The sequence below is a fragment of the Sorex araneus genome, chromosome 2, assembly GCF_027595985.1.
Source record: "Sorex araneus isolate mSorAra2 chromosome 2, mSorAra2.pri, whole genome shotgun sequence".
Taxonomy (NCBI): domain Eukaryota; kingdom Metazoa; phylum Chordata; class Mammalia; order Eulipotyphla; family Soricidae; genus Sorex; species Sorex araneus.
The window spans coordinates 288,429,744-288,455,717 of record NC_073303.1 but is presented as its reverse complement, the minus strand read 5'-3'; the positions used below and the strand labels follow the sequence as shown (position 1 = coordinate 288,455,717).

Genomic DNA, 25,974 nt, shown 5'->3' with positions numbered 1-25,974 from the left:
TTCCAAGTTGCCGGCAAGTGTGGCCACTCTACGGCAAAGACTGTGAAGCTGTGTTAGAAGGAGGAGAACAACTTTAGAGAGGATGCCCAGCTGGTAAGATTCAACGGTTTCTGAGGTTTTGGACACTTGATGAATATGATTGGCTCAGACTGAGAGATGCTCCGCCTCTTTGCAAATGTGGGCGAGGGGGGAAGTGTCTATACTTCTATGTCTGATAGCCTTGACCCTATTGCTTTTAGCCGCCTGGCTCTCTTTCTAGATATACACAGGTAGATGTGTATATGTTATATAATTGTCCTCCGCTTGTTGATATCAAAGAGAGTTGAAGGAAATGAATTTTGAAACTTCACGGTGTCCCACCCTTCAGTACTACCCCGACCCTTACATCCAGCGGTGAGTTTAAACCTAACCTAACTTTTAACAAAACTTAAGCGGAGTGCCTTGTGTATTGTTTCTGCTGTGTACAATGAGGGACCTCCCCCTCCCCCGCTTTGTTTATGAGTATAATGATAGTATTTGGAATTTCTGCGGGCTTAAAGTGTCTATACGTATCTTTCTAATTTTCTTTCTTTCTGATCCTGTCTGGATATACAAAGTGACAGAGTTTGAAGACAACTTTCCCATAATTTCTTACGATGTTATCATGCCATTTTAAGATGCTTTAAATGCCATAGCTCCCTTGTTGTGCCCTGACCCACTCAAGAAGAAGCAATTTTATTGGACAGGATTACAATCATCTGGATCATCCTCACGTCAAAAAATAATATTCCATTTATACACGATAAACAGATATTGTTAACCCAGATGCTGGCTTGTTTCCTGAGCTCTAAGGAATACTTTCTTCTTGATGTGTTTCATAACAAAGATTGTTTGACAAAAAATTTCCTTCCCAAGCTTATGATTATTTTGAATCTTATTTGTGTTTATAGGAAGGCACATTTGCCTAGCACTCAGAGGGATGTTAGTGATTGTGCATGATGTGTGTGTGTATGTGTCTCCAATTAGAGTTGGCTATTTTTAAACTGGTAAATGAAATCTGAACAGTGTTTTCCCAGCCATAAAGTTATGGGAGACATTCAAGTAGTATAGAGCAGTGTGATGTTGTTAATTTAACGGCATGAGAGTTGATGTTGGAATTTCATACTTTATTTTATAAGATGAGTGAAAGAGGTCCTCTGAGTGTTGAAAACAGTGAGGCTCCAAAGGGGTTAATGTGTCATTCACCAGCAGTGCCTGGGGAAGCCTCACACCAGCAGTGCAGCAGACGCTCTGGACAAGGCTCATGGCTGTTGATTGCCCAGGAAATTATTGAAGTTGTGTGGTGTTTTTTTCACTAATATGACTTGTCACCCGGATGAGCACTAATTTAGACTACGTAGCCCTTCCTCTGAGGTTTCTATGTGCTGTGTGCGAAAGAACAGATAAAATAAGGCAGAAAAATCAATGTAATGGTGGAAAAGCAAAAACCTGGACATAAATAGAGGGAAAGGAAGCAACTTTACGTTTTCCTGAATTGAAATTGTACCTGTGAAAGGGGATTTGAATCGTGTCTGTCTGTTTATTATGAGCAATAACAATAGTAAAACTTACCGAACACATCTGAATTTGGTTTTTTGGTTTTTGTTCTTTAAGATTTCTTTCTCTTATATATTTTTAAGATAGCTTAAAAAGTAGACTTGAAAGTGGGGGTTGAGTTGTAAGAAGCGAAGCAGCAAAGATTTTCCTAGCTCATTCTTCTTTTTATTTTTGCCTGAAAGTTTTCTAGTTCACTGAAAATTATTTAAAATGACATTTTTAATTGTATCCTTGATAAAATATTAGCCATAAAATATGTATTTTAAGGGCATTTTAATGTATCTATTAGGATCCACCTTGAATTTAGAAGAAAACTTTCTTCTGTTGATTGCAACTTGAACATCAGTGACGCATATTTCTGTCTAGAGGCATTTTCAGTGTTTGAAGAGACTATGTACACAAACACATGAGTAAATTTAAAAAATATATATATAATCCCAGCAGTTTACTAGCTCATTGAACCATTCCAATTTTGATAGATTAAAACATTTCAAATAGTGACAGTATTTTAGGGTAGTTGTAAATTTTTTCTGGAATGTCCTAAATTGTAAACATCTCTTTTTGAGAAAGAAAGAGAGCGTGCTATAGAGAGTTGAGATAAGAGTAATGGAACATTAACTTGCCTTGTTGTTTTAGGTAAGATTATAGAGCTTACATTATAATAAAAAACAACTGGAAAATAAATTTTGAAGAGCAGAAAAATGTTTCTTGAGTATTCAATTTATACTGGAAATTCAAAGTATTTATACTTATACTGAGTATTCAAAGTATACTGGAAATATAAAAATAAGATATTGCAGTATGTTTTATGACAATAAGGTTTTATAGTGTCATATACATCCTTAATTATTTAATATTTTTATCATCAATTTTAAGAACTGAGTTATTCTCATCTCCTGTCCATAATAATTTGTGAAAAAATGAACAAAATAAGTAAAATATCGCTAAAGAAAAATTTTTATTATATATTATCATTGCAAAAATCAAATAGTAATCATGTTAGTGTCTAGTGAGTGAATGGGTTTGAGTTAGTTTTTCTAAGGAGACAACTCTCGTAGTTCTCAGTTTACAAAATCTATTTTAAGAAAGACCAAATTTAATCATTCCATAATCATACTCTTCTACATAGTTAAATTTGTCTTTTTCCTGACCTTGTCTTTAGAAAGAAACCATGAAAGAGACTTTTCAAAAAGAAAGAACAGGATATCATGTTCTTTTAGTTGCAAGATACCTTAATATCAATTCCTTTTTAGCACAGGAAAGAATAAATGACAGATGCTATTATCAGTTATTACTGGGTATTAATGCCATTATGAAAACACCAGTTAATAATTTTCTCAGTTAAAAGCATTTGAATACATTACATTCAAATTGAAAAAGTATTTGAATATATCATATATTCTATATACTACATTATATGTGGCATATGCAAATGGAAATGTATATTTTGCCATACTCTAATATTCACACTAATTTACCTTAGTTTTTGCAAAAATGTTTCTGACAATCAAAAGAACAGTTAAACCATTAAGATTATTTCTCTCTTTTGATGATATTGACCACTACATTGAAGAGGTGTATAAAAATCACCATTCCTACCACTTTATAACTAACATGATTTAAAAAAAATTATTGAAGCACAGAAGAAACTATTAATACCAATACAATTGAATATATGAGTAGACTGGCATTTCTTTAGAAATGAAAACTATTCATGGCACATATTGTTTGGTTACCTTTTATTAGACAAAAACTCAAACCCAGAATTTAGCATTTTATTTAAAAGGTGTATTTAAGCACTTTGATTGACAATAGAATTAATAAAGTTTTATACATGGATGTCCCAGCAATATTTCACCATTGTTACAGTCCCTGCCTCAAAGTCTCAAGGTCCGTTTCCACGTACCACACTCCAGATCTCAAGGCAGCCCCTTCAAGTCTGTCGCCATTGGCTTTTCTTATTTCCTCACCATGTTTCTTTATATTGTAGATAAATATACATGTACCTATGTAAATATAGATACACAAATAAAAGACATTGTATTTGACCCTCTGCATATATCATTTTACAATTCAATTATTTGATAATTCATTAATTGGGTTATACTTTGGAAACTTATGTAACATTGTGTTTTCTTAATTTCCATCTCATTTTTAAAATAGATTCTTGACCCCATAATTCTAACAGAGCAATTGAGTTCTGTGAAATAAATTTTCTATAAACCGGTAAAAATAGTAAAGGAGATAAGATTAAATTCTAAAATAGTATGTTAGTTGAGGATAAAAACTAAGACAAAAGGAAGAACACTCACTATCATCCTTGGTGCCACTTTGAAAATGCTTCTGTAATTTGTTTCAGTTACCTTCTCTTCTACAGAAGCGGGAAACTGTTAAAATGCTAAATGGAGGAGTAATAAATATTTCCTATGTAAGTTTGCATGATGATTGTGAATTTTCTGCTTCACTAGTTAAATAACAACTTTATTAACAAGTCTTTCTAAATATATCCCAAAAGGAAGGGTGATGACCATGACCTGATAGTGGAAGATGATTCCACTTGTCAACTCAAGCCCTCTAAAGGCAGATGCACCCCTTGGCAGTTGACCCTCCTCCATTGCGTTGCCACACGTGCCCTCCTTGCACGATACTCCAGGAAGCTGACTTCTACGGACTCCACTGAGAGTTGCCTTCTCTTCTGATTTCCTCTTGGACAATCAAAGAGCATGAGCAGAGAAAGATTGAGCTAGATTGTTCTCTGCTCCCCTCACTTGTGTTTTTGTTGTTTTTGTTTTTTTTGTTTTTTTTACTTGGGGGTTGGAGCGATAATACAAAGGGTAGGGCATTTGCCTTGCACATGGCTGACCAGGTTCGATTCCTCTGTCCCTCTCGGAGAGCCCAGCAAAGTACCTTGAGTATTTCGCCCACTGGGAAGAGCCTGGCAAGCTACCTGTAGCGTATTCCATATGCCAAAAACAGTAACAACAAGTTTCACAATGAAAATGTTACTGTTGCCCACTCAAGCAAATTGATGAACAATGGGACAACAGTGCTACAGTGCTACAGCTTTTTTACTTAAAACCAAAAATTCCATCAGGAAGCCTTTGCCATGAGACTAGATAGTTTGATGATAAGGGACTTTTCCCTGCTCTCTTGTTCCTTCAAATTTTGGAATCATCACCACTTCTAGCCACCAGTAATTGAAACAATAATAATATTAATATACAATATTTATTGACCAGTAGGTTCTACATGAAACTATAATCAGTTGCTTTTTTATGTACATTTTTTTCCTAACAGTAGGATGTCAGGTTCATGCATTAAAAAATTAAGCCCCGAGATTATGAACTGAGAAAGAGTGTAGGGATTAAGCTGCATGCCTTGAATATGACTGACTCAGGTTCAGACTCAAGTACCAACACCACAAGGTCCTCTGAGTATTTGGGGGCATAATCCTGGAGGTGCTGAGCACCAACATGTGTGGCCCTGGAGCCACTGAACACCCATTAGAGCACCCAGTGGAGCACCACTGAGATGCCCTAGGTAGTACCTAGAACTGCAGGGTCTGGGCAGCGTCACAGCATTACACATTACACACTTGGTTCTTTCCATTAAATCACTGTCCTGACTGACTTAGAATTACCAGAAGGGACCACTGGGTCTCCTGGGTACTGCTTGGGAGACTCAAGCACTGTGGCACTGTAGCACTGTCGTCTTGTTGTTCATGGATTTGCTTGAGCAGGCGCCAGAAACGTCTCCATTATGACACTTATTGTTACTGTTTTTGGCATATTGAATATGCCACGGTTAGCTTGCCAGGCTCTGCCGTGCGGGCAGGATACTCTGCCGGGCTCTCTGAGAGGGACAGAGGAATCAAACCCGGGTTGGCCGCATGCAAGGCAAACATCCTACCCGCTGTGTTATGGCTCCTGTCAGAAATAAGCAAAAAACTAGAAAGATTCCTGTGGTGATGTTTGTGTGCACATGAAAACCTCAAAATTAAATATAACGTAATTTCTGATGTGGGTACAGATACACCAAGCTATTGTGATGAGCAATCGAATTTTGCTAAAATAATAAAATGTTCCCATAATCAACGTTACTCTCTTAGATGAGAAGAATGAACCAATATCCTGTAGTTTGTGGGTTTTGTTTATCTGAGTACTTGACAGAAAGAAAAACAAAATACAGGAATAATTGTTTCATGAAGAAATATGAAGACCCAAGGTGTTAATAGGAACTGATAGATCCACATGTTAAATGGGGGTGGAGTTATTTCATATGCTTCTTAGTGTCACGCCCTTTTCATTTCTAGAAGAGCATCATGACCAGCAGTAGCTAGTTAAGAGTGTAATGTAGGATGACTCTGTCTGCTGCTCCTGAACTGTGAGTGTATTTAAAGGGCAGGAAGGCGGGGGGTGTGTGTGAATGGAGTGCCCACGGGACTTGTTCAAAAATCAGCAAGGCAATTCCATCATTAACTTATATTGTGAACTTCTAGAAATGATTTAAACTATCTAAAGAAAAATATCCTCATACAATGCATAGAAATAATTCCTCACCTCTGTAAACAACTGGCACCTTGACAATAAAATAGGGACCCAACTGAACTCTGAAATGCCCCTCGTTGGTACATTGTTCAGTTCTGCTATTTTGTGGCTAGCCCAGGAGTAGGGGTAGATTTCTCCCCAGTAACCACTGGGTCATCATCTAAGCACGTCGGAAGTTTCATTTTGCTCTATAAGCTCTTTAGATTATTGCGAGTATTGACATATTCTTGGTTTGTCTCAATCTGTGTGTGGAAAAATTGAGAAATTTGAATTCTAGAGCAACTAGGTGATTTTTCCCAAGATCACATTTCAAAGCTGTAAACAGAAACAGGTCTAGGAATGCAAATCATGTGTTGCCTACATTAAAGCTACTTCTACCACCGAACTTTACATTGTATATGTGCATGTATATATGTGTGTGTATATGTAGATAGAAAGAAAGATAGATAGGTAGATACTTTGTGGTTACAAATTGTTCCCCAAGACATGACATATCTGATGCACTGGGAAGTGGATAGTTGTGGTAGAAGAACAGTGTCCTCCAAAGATAGCTGTGTCCTAATCCTCAGAACCTGAGAAAATGTTATAGTACATGTCAAAGGGAAAATAAGGTAGCAGATAGATTTAAGATTGCTCACTAGCTGACCTCAAAATAGATATATTATTTTGAACAAATCAAAGGGGTCCAAAGCAATCTCAAGAGTCTTTGAAAGTCAAAATGCAAGGTGAAAAAGTAATCACAGGGCTTCAAAGTCAGAAAAGACTTGAGGTTTTGAAGATATGGGAGTGTAGGGAAGACTGATATTAGTAAATGGAGAAGAAATATGGTGTAAAGAAGAAGCTAGAAAAGGCAAAGGAAAATATTGTGTGGGGCCAGAGCAATAGTACAATGGATAGGGTGTTTGCCTTATACACGGCGGACACCGGTTCAATCCTTGGCATCCCATATGGTCCCTCAGGCACCCCCAGGAGTAATTCCTGAGCACACAAGTAGGGTGTGACCCAAAGAGAAAAAAAAAAGAAATAAAAATGTTGTGCTCTTTAACCTGTAGAAGAAATACAGCACTGCTATCACTTTCATTGCATCCTAGTTTACCTGAACCAGGTCTTTGACATGGAGAGTTGTTAGACCATAATTTTGCATTGGTTTAAGCTACTAACGCCATGGTAACTTGCTACAGCAGCATTAGGAAACAGAACCATAAATGGCTTGGATCTCCAAAGTCTGTATGAAAAGTAAAACATTTAGGAGTAAATGGTTTGTGATTTGGTGTTCAGGAACAAGTCATGGCTGATTCTGAGTACAAGGATCGTTCCCTGTGAAGCTCAGACGAGGCGGTGCTGAGGTCACATCTGGGCCTCCTGTGCCTACTCAAGCCTTGTATTTACTTTTCTGGCAGCTCAAACTTCTTTTTATTTTCTTTGTTTTTATTTCTTTGTTTCTCTTACTGAAATGTTTTACAAACTTATTTGCCTGTTGGTCCTGATTAGGGAAGGTAGAAAATGCTAATAATATATGATCTGCAACCTCAGGGGATCCAATGCAGAATGACAATTCATAGTGTGAAAAAGTATAGGGGACACTGAACACTATGGCTAAGAAGTGCCGTTGAAAGAACGTACTCAGTGAAGATAATTTTTTTTCCTTCCCTTAGTAGCAATTTCTTTTGTCCATTTAGTTTTGGGACCATACTTAGAGGTGTCCCAGCCATTCTTGGCTCTGTGCTCAAGAAGGAGTCCCAGTGGCTCTAGCAAAACAAGTGTTTAATCTTTATACCGTAGCTAGTAAGGCAAGTGTTTGACTACTCTGCTACCTCTTGGCCCCAATAGTGTCTTTAATTGTACCAGAAAATGCACTACAGGGAGGAATATTTGACTCCTAGACGCAACTCTGAAACTTGAATTTGAATCAGAATTAGAAAACAGTTACACGGGTACTCACTTCTGATGTCAGGCATTCAGAGATGAAACATTCACACTCAGATAACTGTAGTTTGATACATCTCCATGAAATCTGGAACTTACATTGTAAACAAAGGCAACCAAGCTATTGATTCATGTTCACAGATCATTCTGGAAGAAACAGCTGTAAATTTACATTGCTATGAGATTCTAAGTTAACATTTAGATTTTGTTTGTTTGTTTTTTGCTTTTTGGGTCACACCTGGCGATGCACAGGGGTTACTCCTGGCTCTGCACTCAGGAATTATTCCTGGTCATGCTCACGGGACCCTATGGGATGCTGGGACTTGAACCCGGGTTGGCCATGTGCAAGGCAAATGCCTTACCCACTGTGCTCCATCCCCTGACATTTAGTTTTTATGGTTTGCTTGGAGTTTTAGGCCACATACAGTGGTGCCCAGGTCTTATTTCTGGCTGAGTTCAGGGATCACTCCTGGCAGGCTTCAGGGGATAACTTGGAATTCCAGGGATTACACCCTGGTGAACCTGCAAGGCAAATGCCCTACCTACTGTACTATCACCCTGGACCAAGTTTAGATTTAAGCGTATATGAATGCCTCTTTTTGAGAATTGAGTGAAGCCAGTGAATGAAATATTAGCATTTTTATTAAGAGTTCTAGAACAGTATCTCAGCATTACTGCATGTGACTCCAAAGCAATACCACAACAAAATTCTAAATGATTTATTTGCTTTTACATAGAATATTAAGATTTTTACTACAGTGAGGTAAATTTGGACCCAATGACCCAATAGAAGTTCATCAAAAGGTATTCAGTGATATAAATCAAAGACACATGATTTCCCAAAGAGAGACCTCATGTTCTCATTTTACTTAAAAACCAAATGGATTGTGAGATTAAAGTGGCAATTTTCAATCTCTGTTTCAAGTCAGGAGAGCCAGGCTTCTGATTAGCTGTTTTTCAGCTCAAATTTGTCCTGACAGGGTTTCTATCTCCTTTAAAGAACTTACCGAGGACTAGTCCTCAAGCAACAAGTGATGGATGGATAAAGCACTGTAATTATGATCAAAGTCCAAAGACTCCAGTCTATGTAATTATGCACTTCCCAGCCTCTGAAAGTCACTTTGTTCCATTTAACATAGGATGAGGAATGGACATGGGGTGACGTGTACTTATTGGTTAGTCAAAGCTTTGGAAATGACAGTTATTAACATTTTTTTGCTTTACCTTAAGCCATAATATTTGCAGGATAATTTAGATGGAGAAAATTAATTGTCACTCTATTCTTATTGTTTGCTTCCCATTCTTCACTTATATCTGACTCTTTTTATTATGAACGATTTGAACTCTTTGAAGTTCAGAATGAAAATGTTATGCTTAGAAGAAGAAATGTTAAGGCTCAAAATCCCTTTGCCACTTTCAAATTGCTAGTACATTTTCCTTTGTTTCAAATGAGCAAACTTAATTTGTCAGGTTGAATGGCAAACACCCATTCTCACATTCCATTAACTCAGGAAATTTTCTTATAATTGAGGGCAAAACCAGCATCATAATAGAGTTAAGACTGATAAAGTATTTTGTGTTAAAGTTTAAAAAAAAGTGTGATGATTTAATCAGCCTTGTCATTACATAGAATAGATTTTTAATGCAAGGTTTTTTTCTTACAATGGAAAAGGTTTATAGAATAGTAAACTCACCAGTGAGGAAGGAACTTAATATATGACTAATTAATAATGCACCTTTAAAAATTATTATTCCAGTGGACATAAATAATAGCATACAAAAATGATAACAGGGTATAATTGAAGTGCAAACATTGCTTTAAAATGAAGTAAAGGCCTCTATATTATCTAAAATATAATATTTTTATCAGAGGATTTTTCAGGTAATTTTTGGAGCTGTGAATAGTAAAATTATTTCCATGTAAATTAACAGTAGTGTTCCCAGGCCCTCCAAAATAGCATAGAATAAAATACCACATGGAAATATTCTATTTTGAAGTAGCGAGGGAAAATAGACTCTAAGATGATTATTGCCCTTAACTTACTACCACCATTATACCCTGACACTTTATCAAGGTGGTTGATCTGTAGAACTTCGTTATAAAGGAAATTGGTAAACTATTTTATTTAAAATTTATCATTAGCTTTTGGGGCTGGAGAGATAGCACAGCGGGTAGGGCTTTTGCCTTGCACGCGGCCGACCCGGGTTCAAATCCCAGCATCCCATATGGTCCCCTGAGCATGGCCAGGGGTAATTCCTGAGTGCAGAGCCAGGAGTAACCCCTGTGCATTGCCAGGTGTGACCCAAAAAGAAAAAATAAATAAATAAATAAATAAATAAAATAAAATTTATCATTAGCTTTCTTTTTTTTCTTATGTTTTGCTGGCTTCATGAAGCCAGTGTTGTGCTTGAATTAAATTGTGTCACTTACTTCTTAAGTACATAAATAATTATAGTATATTTATTAAAGCTTTCAATGAGAAAAGTCAATTTCTTTCTTTTTTAAAAAAGAGACATGAATAAAATCGCACTCTTCGATGCTTATGAAATGTACTCTTCCATCTCATTTTTATTTTTAACACTCTTATCAAAGCTGAGAACGTTTTGCTTGAAAGAATTCTCATACTAAAAGGTGAGCTACCAAAAGACTGAGTTAAAAGGAAAAATTTTCAGAATCTTGATACTGTCAACGTGATAAATATTTGCACCTGTGTAAGTTACTTTTTAGTATTCAGTAGAGACCGAGTGGCTTTTATTGAGATTCCTTCACTAAAACTTGAAATATTAATGAATGACTTACCTTCAAGTTAGTACTAGCGTATAATCTGACATTACATTTACACATTTTATACAATTTCATGTTTAATCATGTCTTCTCACTAAGGAAAAACCCTCAGTGACTCAGTGAATACACTGCCTATCTCTGAACGTGACACTGACCCTTCCCCCTGGCACTCAAGATTTCAGCTTATCTTCTTATATAATTTTTATATACAACTGTACTTCTGTCTTTAATCCCTTAAAACAACAATCAGAAGCTAATTTATTTTTTCTCCACTTTACTTTCTTTGTTCCTCCCTGTCTTCTGTTCTTTCTGTCTCATAGAACCTCTAACTCTTTTTTGGTTGCTTTTGGGATAATAAAATATGCCTGGGAAATCTAAGAAAAACAGATATTGTCACTATGTTTTTAATCAGTTCAAGTCTTTTTCAGGAAAATAAAACTGCAACATTTTCCTAGGTAAATCTTTATTTTTTTACAGTAGCATATCAAAAATCAAAATATATAGGTATTACTTTTGGGTTTTAAGTTATTTCCAATATATATTTTTAATTTGGGGGTTTTTAATTCTATTTATTTTTACTTATATGAATTAAACACTTTTTAGAGGAATTTTGTAAACTATCTAATATTTAAAAACTTGACAAATATTGTTAGTTCTGGTAAGTAAGAAAGAAAAGAACTAATGTTTTAAATAGTTTAAAGTCCTACTAAAATAAAAAATATTCGGTAATGATTGATGCATAATTTATAAAGTTTAGATAATAAATACCGTAGCATTTTATCACTGTCATCCTGTTGTTCATCGATTTGCTTGAGCAGGCACCGGTAATGTCTCCATTGTGAGACTTGTTGTTACTGTTTTTGGCATATCGAATACACCGTGGGTAGCTTGCCAGGCTCTGCTGTGTGGGCAGGATACTCTTGGTAGCTTGCCAGGCTCTCTGAGAGGGACAGAGGAATCAAACCTGGCTTGGCCACGTGCAAGGCAAATTGCCCTACTGGCTGTACTATCACTCCAGTCCATGATAAATACATGCTAGTAATTTTGAAGTTCAGGGTTTTTATCCACTTGCTTTTATTAATATCTAGTTCTTGAATTAAATGAATTAAGTAAGGGAAAGAAGATTTTTGAAGCTCAGGTGCAAACATAAATATAAATATCAGAACTCTATAGTTATGTTCAGATAAAGCATTTTGGTAAAAGTACTCCTGAGCTTAGGAAATCAGATGGGCTGGGCACGTAATGCGATTTAGAGATGACTGCTGGACTAGAGCAGTTACTGATTGGTTTCCACGGGACGTCAAAAGACCATGTGGCTGCCTACCTACAAGATGGTCAGACTTCATCAAGACCCTGAATGAAAGGTTTGAGGCTCTTCCTGTTCCTGGAGCAAACAGACGCCATTGGGCTACACTAGCACATGACAGAGATAAATGCAGATGTTACTAGCACCTGCTTGAGCAAATCGATGAATAATGGATGACAAATGATACAAGTGATACTCGTGGGCTGATATTATATCACTATATCACTGTCATCCCATTGCTCATCAGTTTGCTCGAGTGGACACCAGTAACATCTCCATTGTCAGACTTGTTATTACTGTTTTTGGCATATCGAATAAGCCACAGATAGCTTGCCAGGCTCTGCCATGTGAGGGACATAATCTCGGTAGCTTGCTGGGCTCTACAAGAGGGGTGGAGGAATCGAACCCAGGTCGGCTGTGTGCAAGGTAAATGCCCTACCTGCTGTGCTATCGCTCTAGCCTGTTAATTATATAAAGTAATTTATTAGATGAATGACATGATTAACAGTAATGACGCTAACAAAGAAAGTGCTCTCAATATGGTTAATTTTATGTTATTTATAATTTTAAATAGTGCTAATCATAAAATAATCTTAATATTGTATTTGCTGTACAAATTAGATAAGAGTTTCTCAATTAACATTATTTTTGCACTTGTAAATGCACTGCAAAAGAATCACATATCGTTACAGTTTAGCACTCTTATCATTTTAGTTATTGAACATTCAAGTTGATTGTAATTTTTGTTATAAATGTGTAAATTGCTTCTATAGGGTTATAACATTGAACAAATATCTAATTGAGCAAACATATACATATTCAATAATAAAATATCCTGTGCAATTTATTTATACTATTGTGGATAAGATATCTCAATGGCTGCTCCTCCCATATACATACATATATACATTTATACATATACATATATACATACCTCTCAAGAGCTCAGCAAGCTACCAAGAGTATCCTGCCTGCATGGCAAGCTACCTGTGGTGTATTCGTATGCCAAAAACAGTAACAATAGGTCTCATTTCACTGACCCTGGAAGAGCCTCCAATTGTTGGGAAAGAAGAGTAAGTAGAGGCTACTAAAATCTCAGGACTGTGAGGAATAGAGACCTTACTGGTGCCCACTTGAGTAAATCAAAGAAAAACAGGATGACAGTGATACAGTGATTATGGGTAAATTTTGGAAGGGAGAGGGTATTAAGTAATGTTTTTATTTTGCAAATGAGGTAAACAATGATCTGACAGAGAACTAATTTAAGTAAGGTGACTTAATGAGTAAGTGGATGAACCTCATTGTATATTTAATTTCAGCTGAGTTAGGATTTGAGTCCAGTGCTATCTTATCCAGACTTTGCTATTTTCTCCTGTAATTCTTCTCAGGTCACCTGAGTAGCTGAGATCAAGCTTGGGAAAATGTTACTCTTTAGTGCATAATTTGTCGGAGTTCAACCTTTGGATATTTAAATATTTTTTTAAAATTTACTAGATATTAAGTATATGGTTTTAATTAGCACATTTTCCATCTGTTAATGAGGGAAATCAAAGAAAATACTATTACAGTTTCTAAAATCTCAACTTTGGTTCTGTATTTTTAGAAATGAGAATTAAATTTTAGTAGTTAGAAATCTACGGAGTCTTACTAAGTATCACAAAGTTTTCTATTGCACTTAGTTGTTTAATTTTATGCATTTATTTCTTTTACCACTTTAATAGTTATTTACAATACAACTGTCTTTTTTAACACTTGGTACCGAGACAATAGTACAGAGACAGGATTTGGACACTGATGTATCTGGTTTAAAATCTTTCTGTGACAGTTGTTCAATCTTCAAACGTGATCTCTTTCTGTTTTCTAATTTATAAATGAGCATGATAATAGCCATATTTGCCACACTAGGCTGTTTCAAAAATGACATGAATGATTGTGTCAATACCTTAAGAGAGCAGCTGGGGGTTTTAGAGAGAGTTTCAGTGGTAGATCACATGCCTAGTGTGTGGTTCGATTGCTGGCACTGCACTGTCACCCAATACAAGTGGATGCAGCCTTCCTGGCTTCTGAACACATCAAGGACTCAGTGACACTTTGTCCCTGGACTCAATTTACTCAAGCAGTAAATCATCAACACGGAACTGGGAATTCCCGGGAGTAAGACTAAATGGTCCGTAGTGTCCCTTAGTAACATGGTCAGGGGACAACACTTGGATGGTATGTGTTGTATTGAAGGTCTTTATTACCCTTATTGTACAGGTAAAGAAATTTAGACCTTGAGAGGTTATGTAACTTACCTGGATTCAAATACTAGATTAATGTACCTTAACTAATTTACTCCAATTCAAATACTAGATAATTAAGATGCTAATGTATATGAGTAGAATCCCAATTTCTTTCACTAATCCTCAGTAAATTCTATGTAGGAATAATTTACAATGCTCTGAGAGACCTTAAACACCAATTATATTCTAGATAAATGATATGACTCAAAGGAGAAAATTTTACTAAGTATCATTTTTACTACTAATAAATGAACATAGGGATATATGTACATATATGTATATACCCGCATGGTAGAGCCTGGCAAGCTACTCGTGACATATTTGATATGCCAAAAACAGTTAACAACATGCTCTTCATGTTCCTGGAGCAAGCAGATACCATTGGGCTACACTAGCATGCGACAGGGACAAATGAAGATGTTACTGGGTGCCCGCTTGAGTAAATCAATGAACAACGGGATGACAGTGATACAATGATACAAGTAAATATATATGCATACATATACATACATAAACACACATACATATATACATACATTCCTAGTTATTCCGATTTACATGTTTATATTTGTATAAATATATATATTTATAATTTATTTCAAAATATCTCATTTAGCAGATTTTATATGGCTTTTAATTCAGTTTGTTCCCCCTTTGCTACAGTAACTTTCCCCTAAGTTCTGGAATTGAAAGTTGCCAATTTAAAATCCTCTGTATATATTCTCCACTCTATTCAGACTCGCCATCTGTTTCCTGTTAATACTCTACCAATGAAATTTTTATTTTACATTGTCATGTTTGGTTTCGTTTTGTGGGAGATGGGTCAGACTCAGCTGTGCTCAGGGCTTACTCCTGGTTTTGTGCTCAAGGTCACCCCTTACAGTCCTCAGGAGACCTCATGGAATGCTGACGCTCTAACTGGGGTCGGCTACATGCAAGGACATTACCTAACCTCTGTGCTATCTCTCCAACCATGACTGTCATATTTTGATTCACTTCTTTATATAAACCTTTGTACAAATCTTTCCCTTTTTTTGACCTCTCGTTACTTTTATGTTTGTGTAAGGTTTATTTTTTGTTTGTTTGTTTGTTTGTTTGTTTTAAGGGGGGGCATCAGTCACATTCAACAGTGCTTGCTCAGGGGCTATTTCTGGCTCAGTGCCAGGCAACACTACCATTTGTTCTCAGAGGACAATGTAGTGCCTGAAGTTGACCCCAGGCCACCTGCATGCAGATCGTTCTGACCAAACAATTGAGGAATCCTCCAGCCCTACCTTTGATTTGTTGTCGTTGTTGTTATAATTTTTCTCTTCCTATTGCCTTTGCTAAATTCTGAACTGTCTCTAAAGATATCCTAGAGGCTATTGTTCTTGAGTGGAAACAAAAGCTTTGCCATATACTTTCTTTTCACATGGAGGAGAGTCAGAAGACTCTATTCCATTTTCTTCAACAGCCTCATGGTTTCTTTACTCTTTATGTTGTTATTTCTGAGCCACACCAGGGACTGCTCAGGGATCACTCCTGGCAGTGCTCAAAGTACCATATGCGTTACAGGTGATTGAACCTAGTTGAGCTGTGTGTAAGGGAAGTTACCTACCCACTGTAGTAGCTCTCTGCCCAATTTTATGATTTTTGAACATTTTGCATCAAAGTGATTTACTAAACCTCATGATCACATATTTCTTCCCTCCCTCCCTCCCTTCCTTCCTTCTTTCCTCCCTCCCTCCCTCCCTCCCTTCCCTCCCTCCCTCCCTCCCTCCCTTCCTTTCTTCCTTCCTTCCTTCCTTCCTTCCTTCCTTCCTTCCTTCCTTCCTTCCTTCCTTCCTTCCTTCCTTCCTTCCTTCCTTCCTTCCTTCCTTCCTTCCTTCCTTATCTTCCCTTCCTCTACCCTGCTCTCTCTTTCTCTCTCTTCTTTTTCTTTCTTTATTGCTCTTTCTCATTATCTTTCTATTTCTTTTCCCTTCCTTCCTTCCTTCCTTCCTTCCTTCCTTCCTTCCTTCCTTCCTTCCCTCCCTCCCTCCCTCCCTCCCTCCCTCCCTCCCTCCCTCCCTCCCTTCCTTCCTTCCTTCCTTCCTTCCTTCCTTCCTTCCTTCCTTCCTTCCTTCCTTCCTTCCTTCCTTCCTTCCTTCCTTCCTTCCTTATCTTCCCTTCCTCTACCCTGCTCTCTCTTTCTCTCTCTTCTTTTTCTTTCTTTATTGCTCTTTCTCATTCTCTTTCTCTCTATTTCTTTTCCCTTCCTTCCTTCCTTCCTTCCTTCCTTCCTTCCTTCCTTCCTTCCTTCCTTCCTTCCTTCCTTCCTGCCTGCCTGCCTGCCTGCCTGCCTGCACTCACAGATAAATTCTGCCTGGGATAGGGACAGTATGGGGCACTGGGTATCAAACAGGTTTGGTTGTATACAAAGCAAATCCCCTACCTGCTGGACTCTCTTTCCAGACCCAGAAAATTTTCTCATCAATGTGGCTACAGTTCCCCCTTTACTTCCTCACAGTTCTTGAAAATTTCAGGATCCCTTTGATGACACCCTTTGATGACATCCCAATACTGTTGTATCACTTGTGAACTTCTCATTTCTATTCCATTCCCAAATTATGCCATTTTATGCTCCCATTCCTGCTCACAATCTGTTGTCCCTTCACCTGTGTCACAACAGCCTTCATTGTATCAGTTTGGTCTGCACACCTCTGCCTACTCTTCTATGAAAATCCAATCCCTTCTTCAAGAATTGTCTTTATTTCTGTTAATTTCATATTATTTTGCTATGTACTAGCTTATAAGTTACAAGTAGTGAAGGTTTACAAACAATCTTTATTACCAGAGAGTAATAATCTGGACATTCATATCAATCTCATTGAACAATAATAATTAGTTTTGAAAAAAACGATGTATTTTTGTTACCACATTAAATTTGAGAAGCACTGCTCTATTCTACTAGTTTTCCAGGTTTGATCCTTATGAGAATGAAGCAATTTCTGTGCCTAAGGATGTTATGAAAATGCACATTCTCTGGTTCTATCTGCTGCTTTACTATGTAAAAGAAACCTAGAGTTATAGTACAACATAACCTAGCATACTTCAGGACATTTTGAAACACACTGAAATTTGAGACACGACCAAGACAATTTCTAAAGGCGGAGTGCCATTTATTTTGCTATTCCTATGTGGTATGTAGTAGGAACTTGATAAGTAGACAAATATTGAATAAATGAGTTTAGTTTCTTCTTTTTATCACTAGTTAGTTTCATTTTCTGACACTCCACACATCATTATGCTTCTATCAATTCTAATTATTTCAAGCACTACATTTTAATTATGTTTGACTATAACCATGTTCAGCAATTACTTGTACTGAATAGGCAGTCAATACTTGTTTTAGGTGAGAGTATTTTATTCTTTATACTTTCGCTCTCTTTTGTCACTCTTCATCTTTATTTCTTGAAATATTGTTTTATAACAAATAAAATGTCAAAAATAAAGGTAAGGCAGACAGTAAACTGAACAGTCAAAATATGTCATCTTATAACAAAATATATGTCTTATGGCAAAGGATAAAAATAAAAGAAGCAAACGAATTATGTTTGAGATTAGAGATGGTTGCTGGACACACACATAATTTATGCCCTGACAAAATATCAGGCCATGTGAGAATGTTAATAGTGCAAAAATGTCTGGGAACCAGAAGCAAGTGGGTCTGAAATAGGGTTTTCTAGTCACGAGGGAGTGACATGATTTTTGTTGCCCAAAGAATTCTTTTTACTTTCAACCAGTGAATACTCTGAAATGAAATAGTCCAGCTGGGTAACTAATGCTACTCTTGGCAACAGCAGCTCATGGATCTTTTTCATTGAACAGGGACACACTATAAATAATAGCATTTGTCGAGTACTTTGTCACTTCCAAGAACTCCCAAAGTCCTGACAAGTAGATACCAATGTTCTTTGCCAGCTTGCAGGTGGATGCTTTTCAACACACAAGGAGAATAGTTATATCTTGAACAGAGAGTAAGACAATTGTGGATGTGTCACCTGAGTTTAATATTTTGGGTTAAAAATTACTATTATGCATTTTAACTCTTCTTAGTCATTTTCTAAGAATATTTTCTGGAACATTAATGCTTTATGAAAACATATTTGTGCTAAGTAAATGACTGATTTATCTACGAGCTCTATGATAGAATTGAATAAAGTCATTAATTATGATCTATGTTCTAATTTGAAACACCTCCACCTAAGGAAGCTAAATCATCAGATTCTTCTCATTGCATATCACAACTCAGGGGCCAGAGCAGTAGTACAATGGGTAGGGCGTCTGTCTTGCATGAAGCTGACCTTGGTTCAATCCGCTGTTTCCCATATGGTCTGCCAAGCACCACCAGGAGTAATTCCTGAATGCATAGCCAAGAGTAACCTCTCAGCATTGCTGAGTGTGACCTAAAAAGCAAAAACTAAAAACAACAACAACAACAAAAAACCCAAACATCTATCACAACTCAGAGAGAACAAATTTACTCTAGTCACCTAGATAGCCATGTACACACTACAGCAGCCAAGCATTTTTTTACTGTGTTCTTCATTCTCTAAGATATAACTGACTGATCATTGTGATGTAGCTCATTAAGAAGACAGAAAACCTGTAAATATTTTTTTTCAAAAAACACTATTATTTTCTACCACTTTTCTGTAAGTTTCCAAGGACAAAAACATCATTACTAAAAATTTCAAGTTTTTCAAAAGAAGTGAATGAAAGAATATTTACTGATGAGTTTATTTACAAAGGAAATATTACTTTATTTAAAGAAAAAATACTAAAAGACCTTATGATATTATTTGTATTACATAAATAAGATTATTTCCTGAAATGGGGAGGGAGAAAGTGAGGGCAGAAGGGAGAGAGAGGGACAGAGTAGAAGAAGAGGATGAAAGGACAATATAAAAGAGTCAGTGATAAAGTGCTCAAGTGTCATGGCCTCTTATTAAATTGCATTTACCCTCTTGCACAGCCACATTCTTAATATCTAGTTCATTAGTGCACTACTTTGCCCTACGAACACATGAACTTGAAATGGCCATTTTGCTGAGTTTTCTGTTATGTTTATTACTACCTTTCATTTAAAATCAATTTTCTTATAGACTACACCCCAATGTGTTCAGGGGACACCAATGATGTTTAAGGTTCATGTGTTGTGAAGAAGTAAACTCAATCTCCATATGCCAGGCATATTCAATATCAACTGAATTGATGAACTTTGTTGGGAATTCCGTGCCAGATATCAAACTCCAAATCTTGAAACACTTGAACAATATCTCTATACACTGCATATCATTCATTATCTGTCTTACTGTACAAAAACATAGTTTCACAAAAGAGGATATTTATCTACTTTGGGCTCTCGTTTGTTCCAAACACTAGACTAGAACCTGACATTTGCAATTATTTAGTAAATAAATGTTGACAGGATGGATTATAGAAAAATCTATTAATATAAAATCCTTATTTGCCTGTATTACTTTTCTTGATGCCTAAGACACAGTTGAAGTGAGGATAAGAAACCTCATCAAACATCAGGGAAATGAACTTAAAAGGTTGAATTAGTGACCCAAAGCAACAGAGAAAGAATCAGTATTTGTCCTTCTAAATGTTATCTCCTATTCTCTTTGTGAGCTAGAACATTTTGTTTGTCCAACTCTTCTTAGAATTGTTCAGAGTTTTAATATGAAAAAACCTTTCACATACAGTATTTTTTAATATACTAAAAAAAATAATAAAACATCTCCCCCAAACTAAACCGCAAAAAGAAAATCATAGACTTAATTCCTGATGATAGAGATACAATGATCCTTAATACAATACTAGCAAACAAATACAACTATAGATAAAAAAATGTCATACTAGGGCTGGAGCCATAGCACAGCAGGTAGGATATTTGCTTTGCACTTGGGCGACCCGGGTTCGATTCCCAGCATCCCATATGTTCCTCTGAGCACCACCAAGAGTGATTCCTGAATGCAAATCAAGGAGTAACCCCTGAGCATCACCGGGTGTGACCCAAATAGCAAAAAGAAAAAAAAAAAGCATACAGCATGATCAGATAGGATTTTTTATTTCAGGTTTACAGGGTGGCTTAATATAACCTTCAATCAAATTATTACATCATACCAAAAATAGGAAAGATAAAAATCATTTGATCATATTAATATACACAGAGAAAGTATTTGACAAGATCACACATAGTATTTATGATTTGTGGTCTCAAGACAATAAAATAGAGCCAATATTCTGATTGATAAAGAACCACAATGTTGAAAGAGTTAATGACTTGCTGAATGCCATTCAGATACCTAATTGAAAACATTGGCAGAATTAGACGATTTGGTGGGCTGGAGTGATAGTACAACGGGTAGGGCATTTGCCTTGCACTTGGGCGACCTGGGTTCGATTCCCAGCATCCCATATGGTTCCCTGAGCACAGCCATTAGTAATTCCTGAGTCCAGAGCCAGGAGTAACCCCTGTGCATTGCCAGATGTGACCCAAAAAACAAACAAAAAAAAACACCAGTATTAGACTCTTTGGATTTAATAAAACTGCCATTTTTTCCTATTATGCATTTATTTATTTATTGTAACTCTTGATTTAAACAACAATAAGAATAAAAATAACACTGTATGTCAAGTACTATCAGGCACAGAAAGGAAAAAAAATCATTTCCTTGTGTCTATAGTTGAGATTTTTTTTTTTAAGAGACAAAATACTGTGTTGAAGAGGGGAAAGTCGCTGTTGAAAATGAGACAAACTATGAGTTGTATAGAAAGAACAAGATTAAAAAGAAGGTGTATTCAAAGAGATGGTCAACCACAAAGTTCTCTAGATGGAGTTTGAGTAGAGGTGTCCTTTCAGTAGAGAAATACAGGGATATCGAGGGAATAAAAAGGAAAGGACTTGGATGAGAAAGAAACTGTAAGACAGGAAGTACAAAGAAATTAAGGCAATAGCAGCATGTAATCCCATCAATCTCATCAACTGCCAGCATCCAGAGAGACTTAAAAGCAAGCTCTCAGAAGTGCCAGAAGTGTGTGGCTGCTTGATACCTTTAGCCTACTTCTCCCTCTGAGAGTTTCCTGCCCACCTGGGACAGCCTTGCAAGCTTCCCATGGTGTATTCATATGCAAAATCCAGTAACATGCTAGATCTCATTCCCCTGACCCTGAAGAGCCCCCAGTGCTACATCCTGTCGAGATGGACTTCTAAGATCTCAGGGAAGGACAAAATGAGAGGTTACTGAGCCCACCCGAGAAATCGGTGATTAACGGGATATTGTGATCGTAATATTGTGATCATGATAATAGCATGAACAGAATGAGGAAGAAAAGATCCTAGATCAATCATCAGCAAATAAGGCTTTGGAGGGTATGTAATTGTGAAAGGTGAGAAAAGGTATTGATTTTTCTATCATGAGGATTCTACTTTTACTTACATTCTATTATTTTAAAAAAATTTTAGAGAGGTTCACCCATCTTGAACAGCCATGCAATGTCATGGACTGAATAGTTTATCTCAAAGCCCTGCAGAAGTTAGACTTTACCATTTGATCGATCTCCTAAGCCCTGTCTTATATATTAAAGAATGACTTTTACTTTGTTATGTCAGAAATAAATGGTAGAGATCAGGTCTATAAGGGTCATTTTTCTAGATGAGTTTACACGATGCTTTGTACTGTTGGTATTTAAAATAATAGGATAATGGTTAGATATCAGAATATGCATACATAATTGGGTCCATTGGTCTGGAACTTATTTTGGCCCTGAATGGCGTCTGTAGGAACGCACCCAGTTCTCACAGAATGACATTAAATAAGTCTATGCCAATTGAAATTTAGCGGTCAAGCTTAAAAACTTGAAAGTCATGTATTTGTGCAAGATCAATTTCTCATTTAGTCCAACATTCATACTAATACATGAAAACAAGAAGGGTTATGTATTATTTCTTATCTTGAGATACTCTATAAATAAACCCCTGTTGTCTGTTAAACACCTTAGTTTTCCTGTGGGCATATTGTAGAGAATCAAAAGTAGATTCCAAATGTTGCTGGATAAATATGAAATATTGGAAAAATAGTGAGTGGATTACTTGATAGTCCAATACATCCATTTCCTTATAGTTAATACACAAGTGTATGTACACTGAAGGAACCATGTAAACACTCATTTCAACCTGTATATGTCAGAATATACAGGTTCCAGGACAGAGCTAGAGACTCAGTAGTCAGAATACACATTTCTTGAACCTTAACCTTGACCAATGAACACCAAATTTGTCTCTCCACTCTCATTAGCACATCATCTTCTTCTTTTAAATCTAATAATGCAGCACCATTGTCCTGTTGTTCATCGATTTACTCAAGCGGGCACCAGTAAAGTCTCCATTGTGAGACTTGTTGTTTCTGTTTTTGGCATATCAAATATGCCAGGGCTAACTTGCCAGGCTCTGCCCTGCGGGCAAGATACTCTTGGTTTCTTGCCAGGCTTTCCAAGGGGACATAGGAATCGAACCTGGGTTGGCTGAGTGCAAGGCAAACGCCCTACCCACTGTGCTATCTCTCCAGTAATTTACTTATTCTTTTTCCTTGATACTTTTGCCAATAAAATCCACTATATTTATTGTTTTACTCACAGAATTCAACTAATCCCTTCTCATTTTCTGAGTTACCTATATTGTAGGTAAATATTATGAACTTTCTTATATAAATAAATTCTTCTAAAACTCTGACTTATAATTATCTTTACAGTTTTACTTGTTAAATAAAAACAAGTACAGTTTTCACTATTTTTTTTTTGGATTTTGTAACTTTCTAGTTCTAGCTATGGTGGTGTTTTAATTATCATAGTTAAATAGCCTAATTTTGCAGTAATCTACCTAAAACTATACCTTTTTGGATATGTGGTACTCAAGATTTTGCTATAATTGTTGAGCAAAGGACTTGGGTTCTTAATTTTCTTAAAGCTTTTGGTCTAAACCATGTTTAATTTATAATAAGATGCTTGTCTAGTTTTCTATAACATTTATCTTTTTTAAGGGATTAAATCCAAGTGGATTCTTAGTCTTTGTTATTTTAGCCCCAAAAGAGAAGCATCTTAGGTCTTTCTTTCATGTGGTCCTTTGTGCTTGGGGGAAAAATGGTTGAATTTCAGCCCACCCTCCAATAGGTTGAAAAGATTAAAAAATCAAATGATGACTAGATCCTCCCTTTAGGTGTACTTATGTTATTCATAGTAAATGCTATATGTCTAATCTCCCATTTTATTTGTGAGAGAACTTTGAGCTTATTAGCTAAACCAAAGAAATCCTGAATCCTATTTATCAGCTACATGTTTTAAGAAAGCATAACCAGTTGAAATATCCCATTTAGCATATAAAATAAATATAAAATAAATATTTATTTTAATATACTAATGTTAACACAAGTTTTATTTTTAAGTTTGCTATTATTATAAAGGAAAACATAAGAATAATTCAAAATAAAAGCAGTATGGATATTTAAGTTGAATTATACATGGAACAGAAAAATAGTTTTACATGCTCTAGGAAAATCTGACGAGAAAATCAGTTTAACTTAAAGTCAATTCATGATTATTTTGTTTACTGGTTTTTATAGTAGGACATAAAAATGTTTCATATAAGTGCTGAGAAAATCTAGAAGAGGTAAGAGTGTATGATTTTTATGTATATATTTTCCTTTTTCAGTAGACTAATTTTAAAAGTATTTTTCAGCTGAGTTTTTGTGGGATATTACTATGTTTACTTTGTAAAAATTGGGGTTCTTGTATATTTCAATGTTGTCAGCTTGCTGTAAAAAATACCTGTCTTTTAAAATCATAAAGATATAATTGCATATATTAAAATCTAGAAATTACAAAGCTCTTTCATATCTACATTAATGACCTAACTATTTAGAAATCTCTTCTGTATTGAAATATTTCACACTCCGATTTCAACACAAAATTTCCTGGCCCAACTCTTTCGTGCCATGCAGTCTTATTTTCCATTGTCACATGCTCTCAACATAATTTTTCTCAGCTTGATGAGCTGGAAGTTATCTTAATTGGCTTAGTGGAGGTAAGCCAACTTTTGACTTTTACATTCCTCTGAGAACACCTGAGTGGGAAGATCACGGGGCAGTTCTTGAATTATAAAGCACTTTGCAATGAATTCTGTAGTGACTTCCATACTTGATTATGAGGACAAAATGCCACAGCATACCTATTCAGGGACTCAAACAATTTATGAAAGTAAAAGAAACAGTAATATTTTATGATATTTTATTGGATGAAAATCAAATGAAAATGCATCTATTTCCATAAAATCTTTAAAAATTAGTAAAACTTCTGGTTTAATTTCATATAAGAAACTCGCATTCATTCCACAAAAAAAAATCTGGACAAGGAGCTGGAGCAATAGCACAGCAGGTAGGGTGTTTGTGTGACTTGCATGCAGCCGACCTAGGTTCGAATCCCAGTATCCCATAAGGTCTCCCGAGCACCACAGGAGTAAATCCTGAGTGCAGAGCCAAGAGTAACCCCTGGGCATCACTGGGTGTGACCCAAAGAGAAAAAAAATCTGGACAAGCTGAAATCCTATAAATTTTTTTTGTACACATAGGAAAATGAGGTTGTATGACAGTAAAACACCAAAATATATATATAGAAAAGTTTATCCAATGACACGCAGAAGAGCTTTAACTAGCTGGAACAAGTCAAAAACTGGTAGGGATGGAACAGTCAAAAATTTTGAGAAAATATAGGGAAAAAATTAACATATTTTGTGTTCTTAGACTACCACAGCAAAAAACAACTTAGAAAAAAACTTTAACATAATATTTGTTAATTAAATGTGGTTGGTAGTTTCCAACACTATAGACTCGCCCCTGCTATCCAAAAGCAAGTGTTTTTATTTGATATGATTTGTTAGATCATTTTGGGAGTCTGGGAATTTTATCATCTTTACTTTGTAGAGAATTGTTCAGTGTTCCTCTAAAATAACTTATCAAATCATGCCAAATAGGAAGTTTCTACTTTCAGATAGAAGAATAAACCTTAATAAACAAACAATCGTACCCCAGAGACTTTGATAGCTCAGACAGTGTGGAGCAGATTAAAAATTAAAAAATTAAAGCACACACATGCATAAACAGAAATATATTGAAAAGGAAGTCTTGAAAGAAAGTGATTTGTGTTTGGGGATGGGTGGGGATTGTCTTTCCTCAGGAAAATAAGAGATTATGTAAAATATGTGACTTATACTTCTTAAAACTATTAATGATATTATTAAATAAATAAAGTCTGAGGAATTACTATACCCATGAAAAGCTTAAGAAGATGTAATGTAGCACTGTAGCACTGTTATCCTGTTGTTCATCGATTTGCTCGAGTGTGCATCAGTAACATCTCCATTGTGAGACTTGTACTAAATATAATGTGATATCATAGGTAGAAAATACACAATTGAAATGAATGAAATCTGGATAAAGCATGAAATTTAGTAATCATGTATTGCTATAGATT

At 36.0% G+C, this 25,974-nt stretch overlaps 1 protein-coding gene across 4 annotated transcripts in view; it reads left to right on the top strand.

Annotated features, from left to right (window-relative positions):
- Positions 1–331: 331 nt before the first annotated feature.
- Positions 332–25,974, top strand: part of TP63 (tumor protein p63) — a 250,116-nt gene continuing 224,473 nt past the window's right edge. For all 4 annotated transcript variants that reach the window (XM_004603014.3, XM_004603010.3, XM_012936195.2 and 1 more), the window contains exon 1: positions 332–393. In XM_004603014.3, the coding sequence (XP_004603071.2) occupies positions 332–393 (62 nt within the window). The remainder of the gene's footprint in view (positions 394–25,974) is intronic.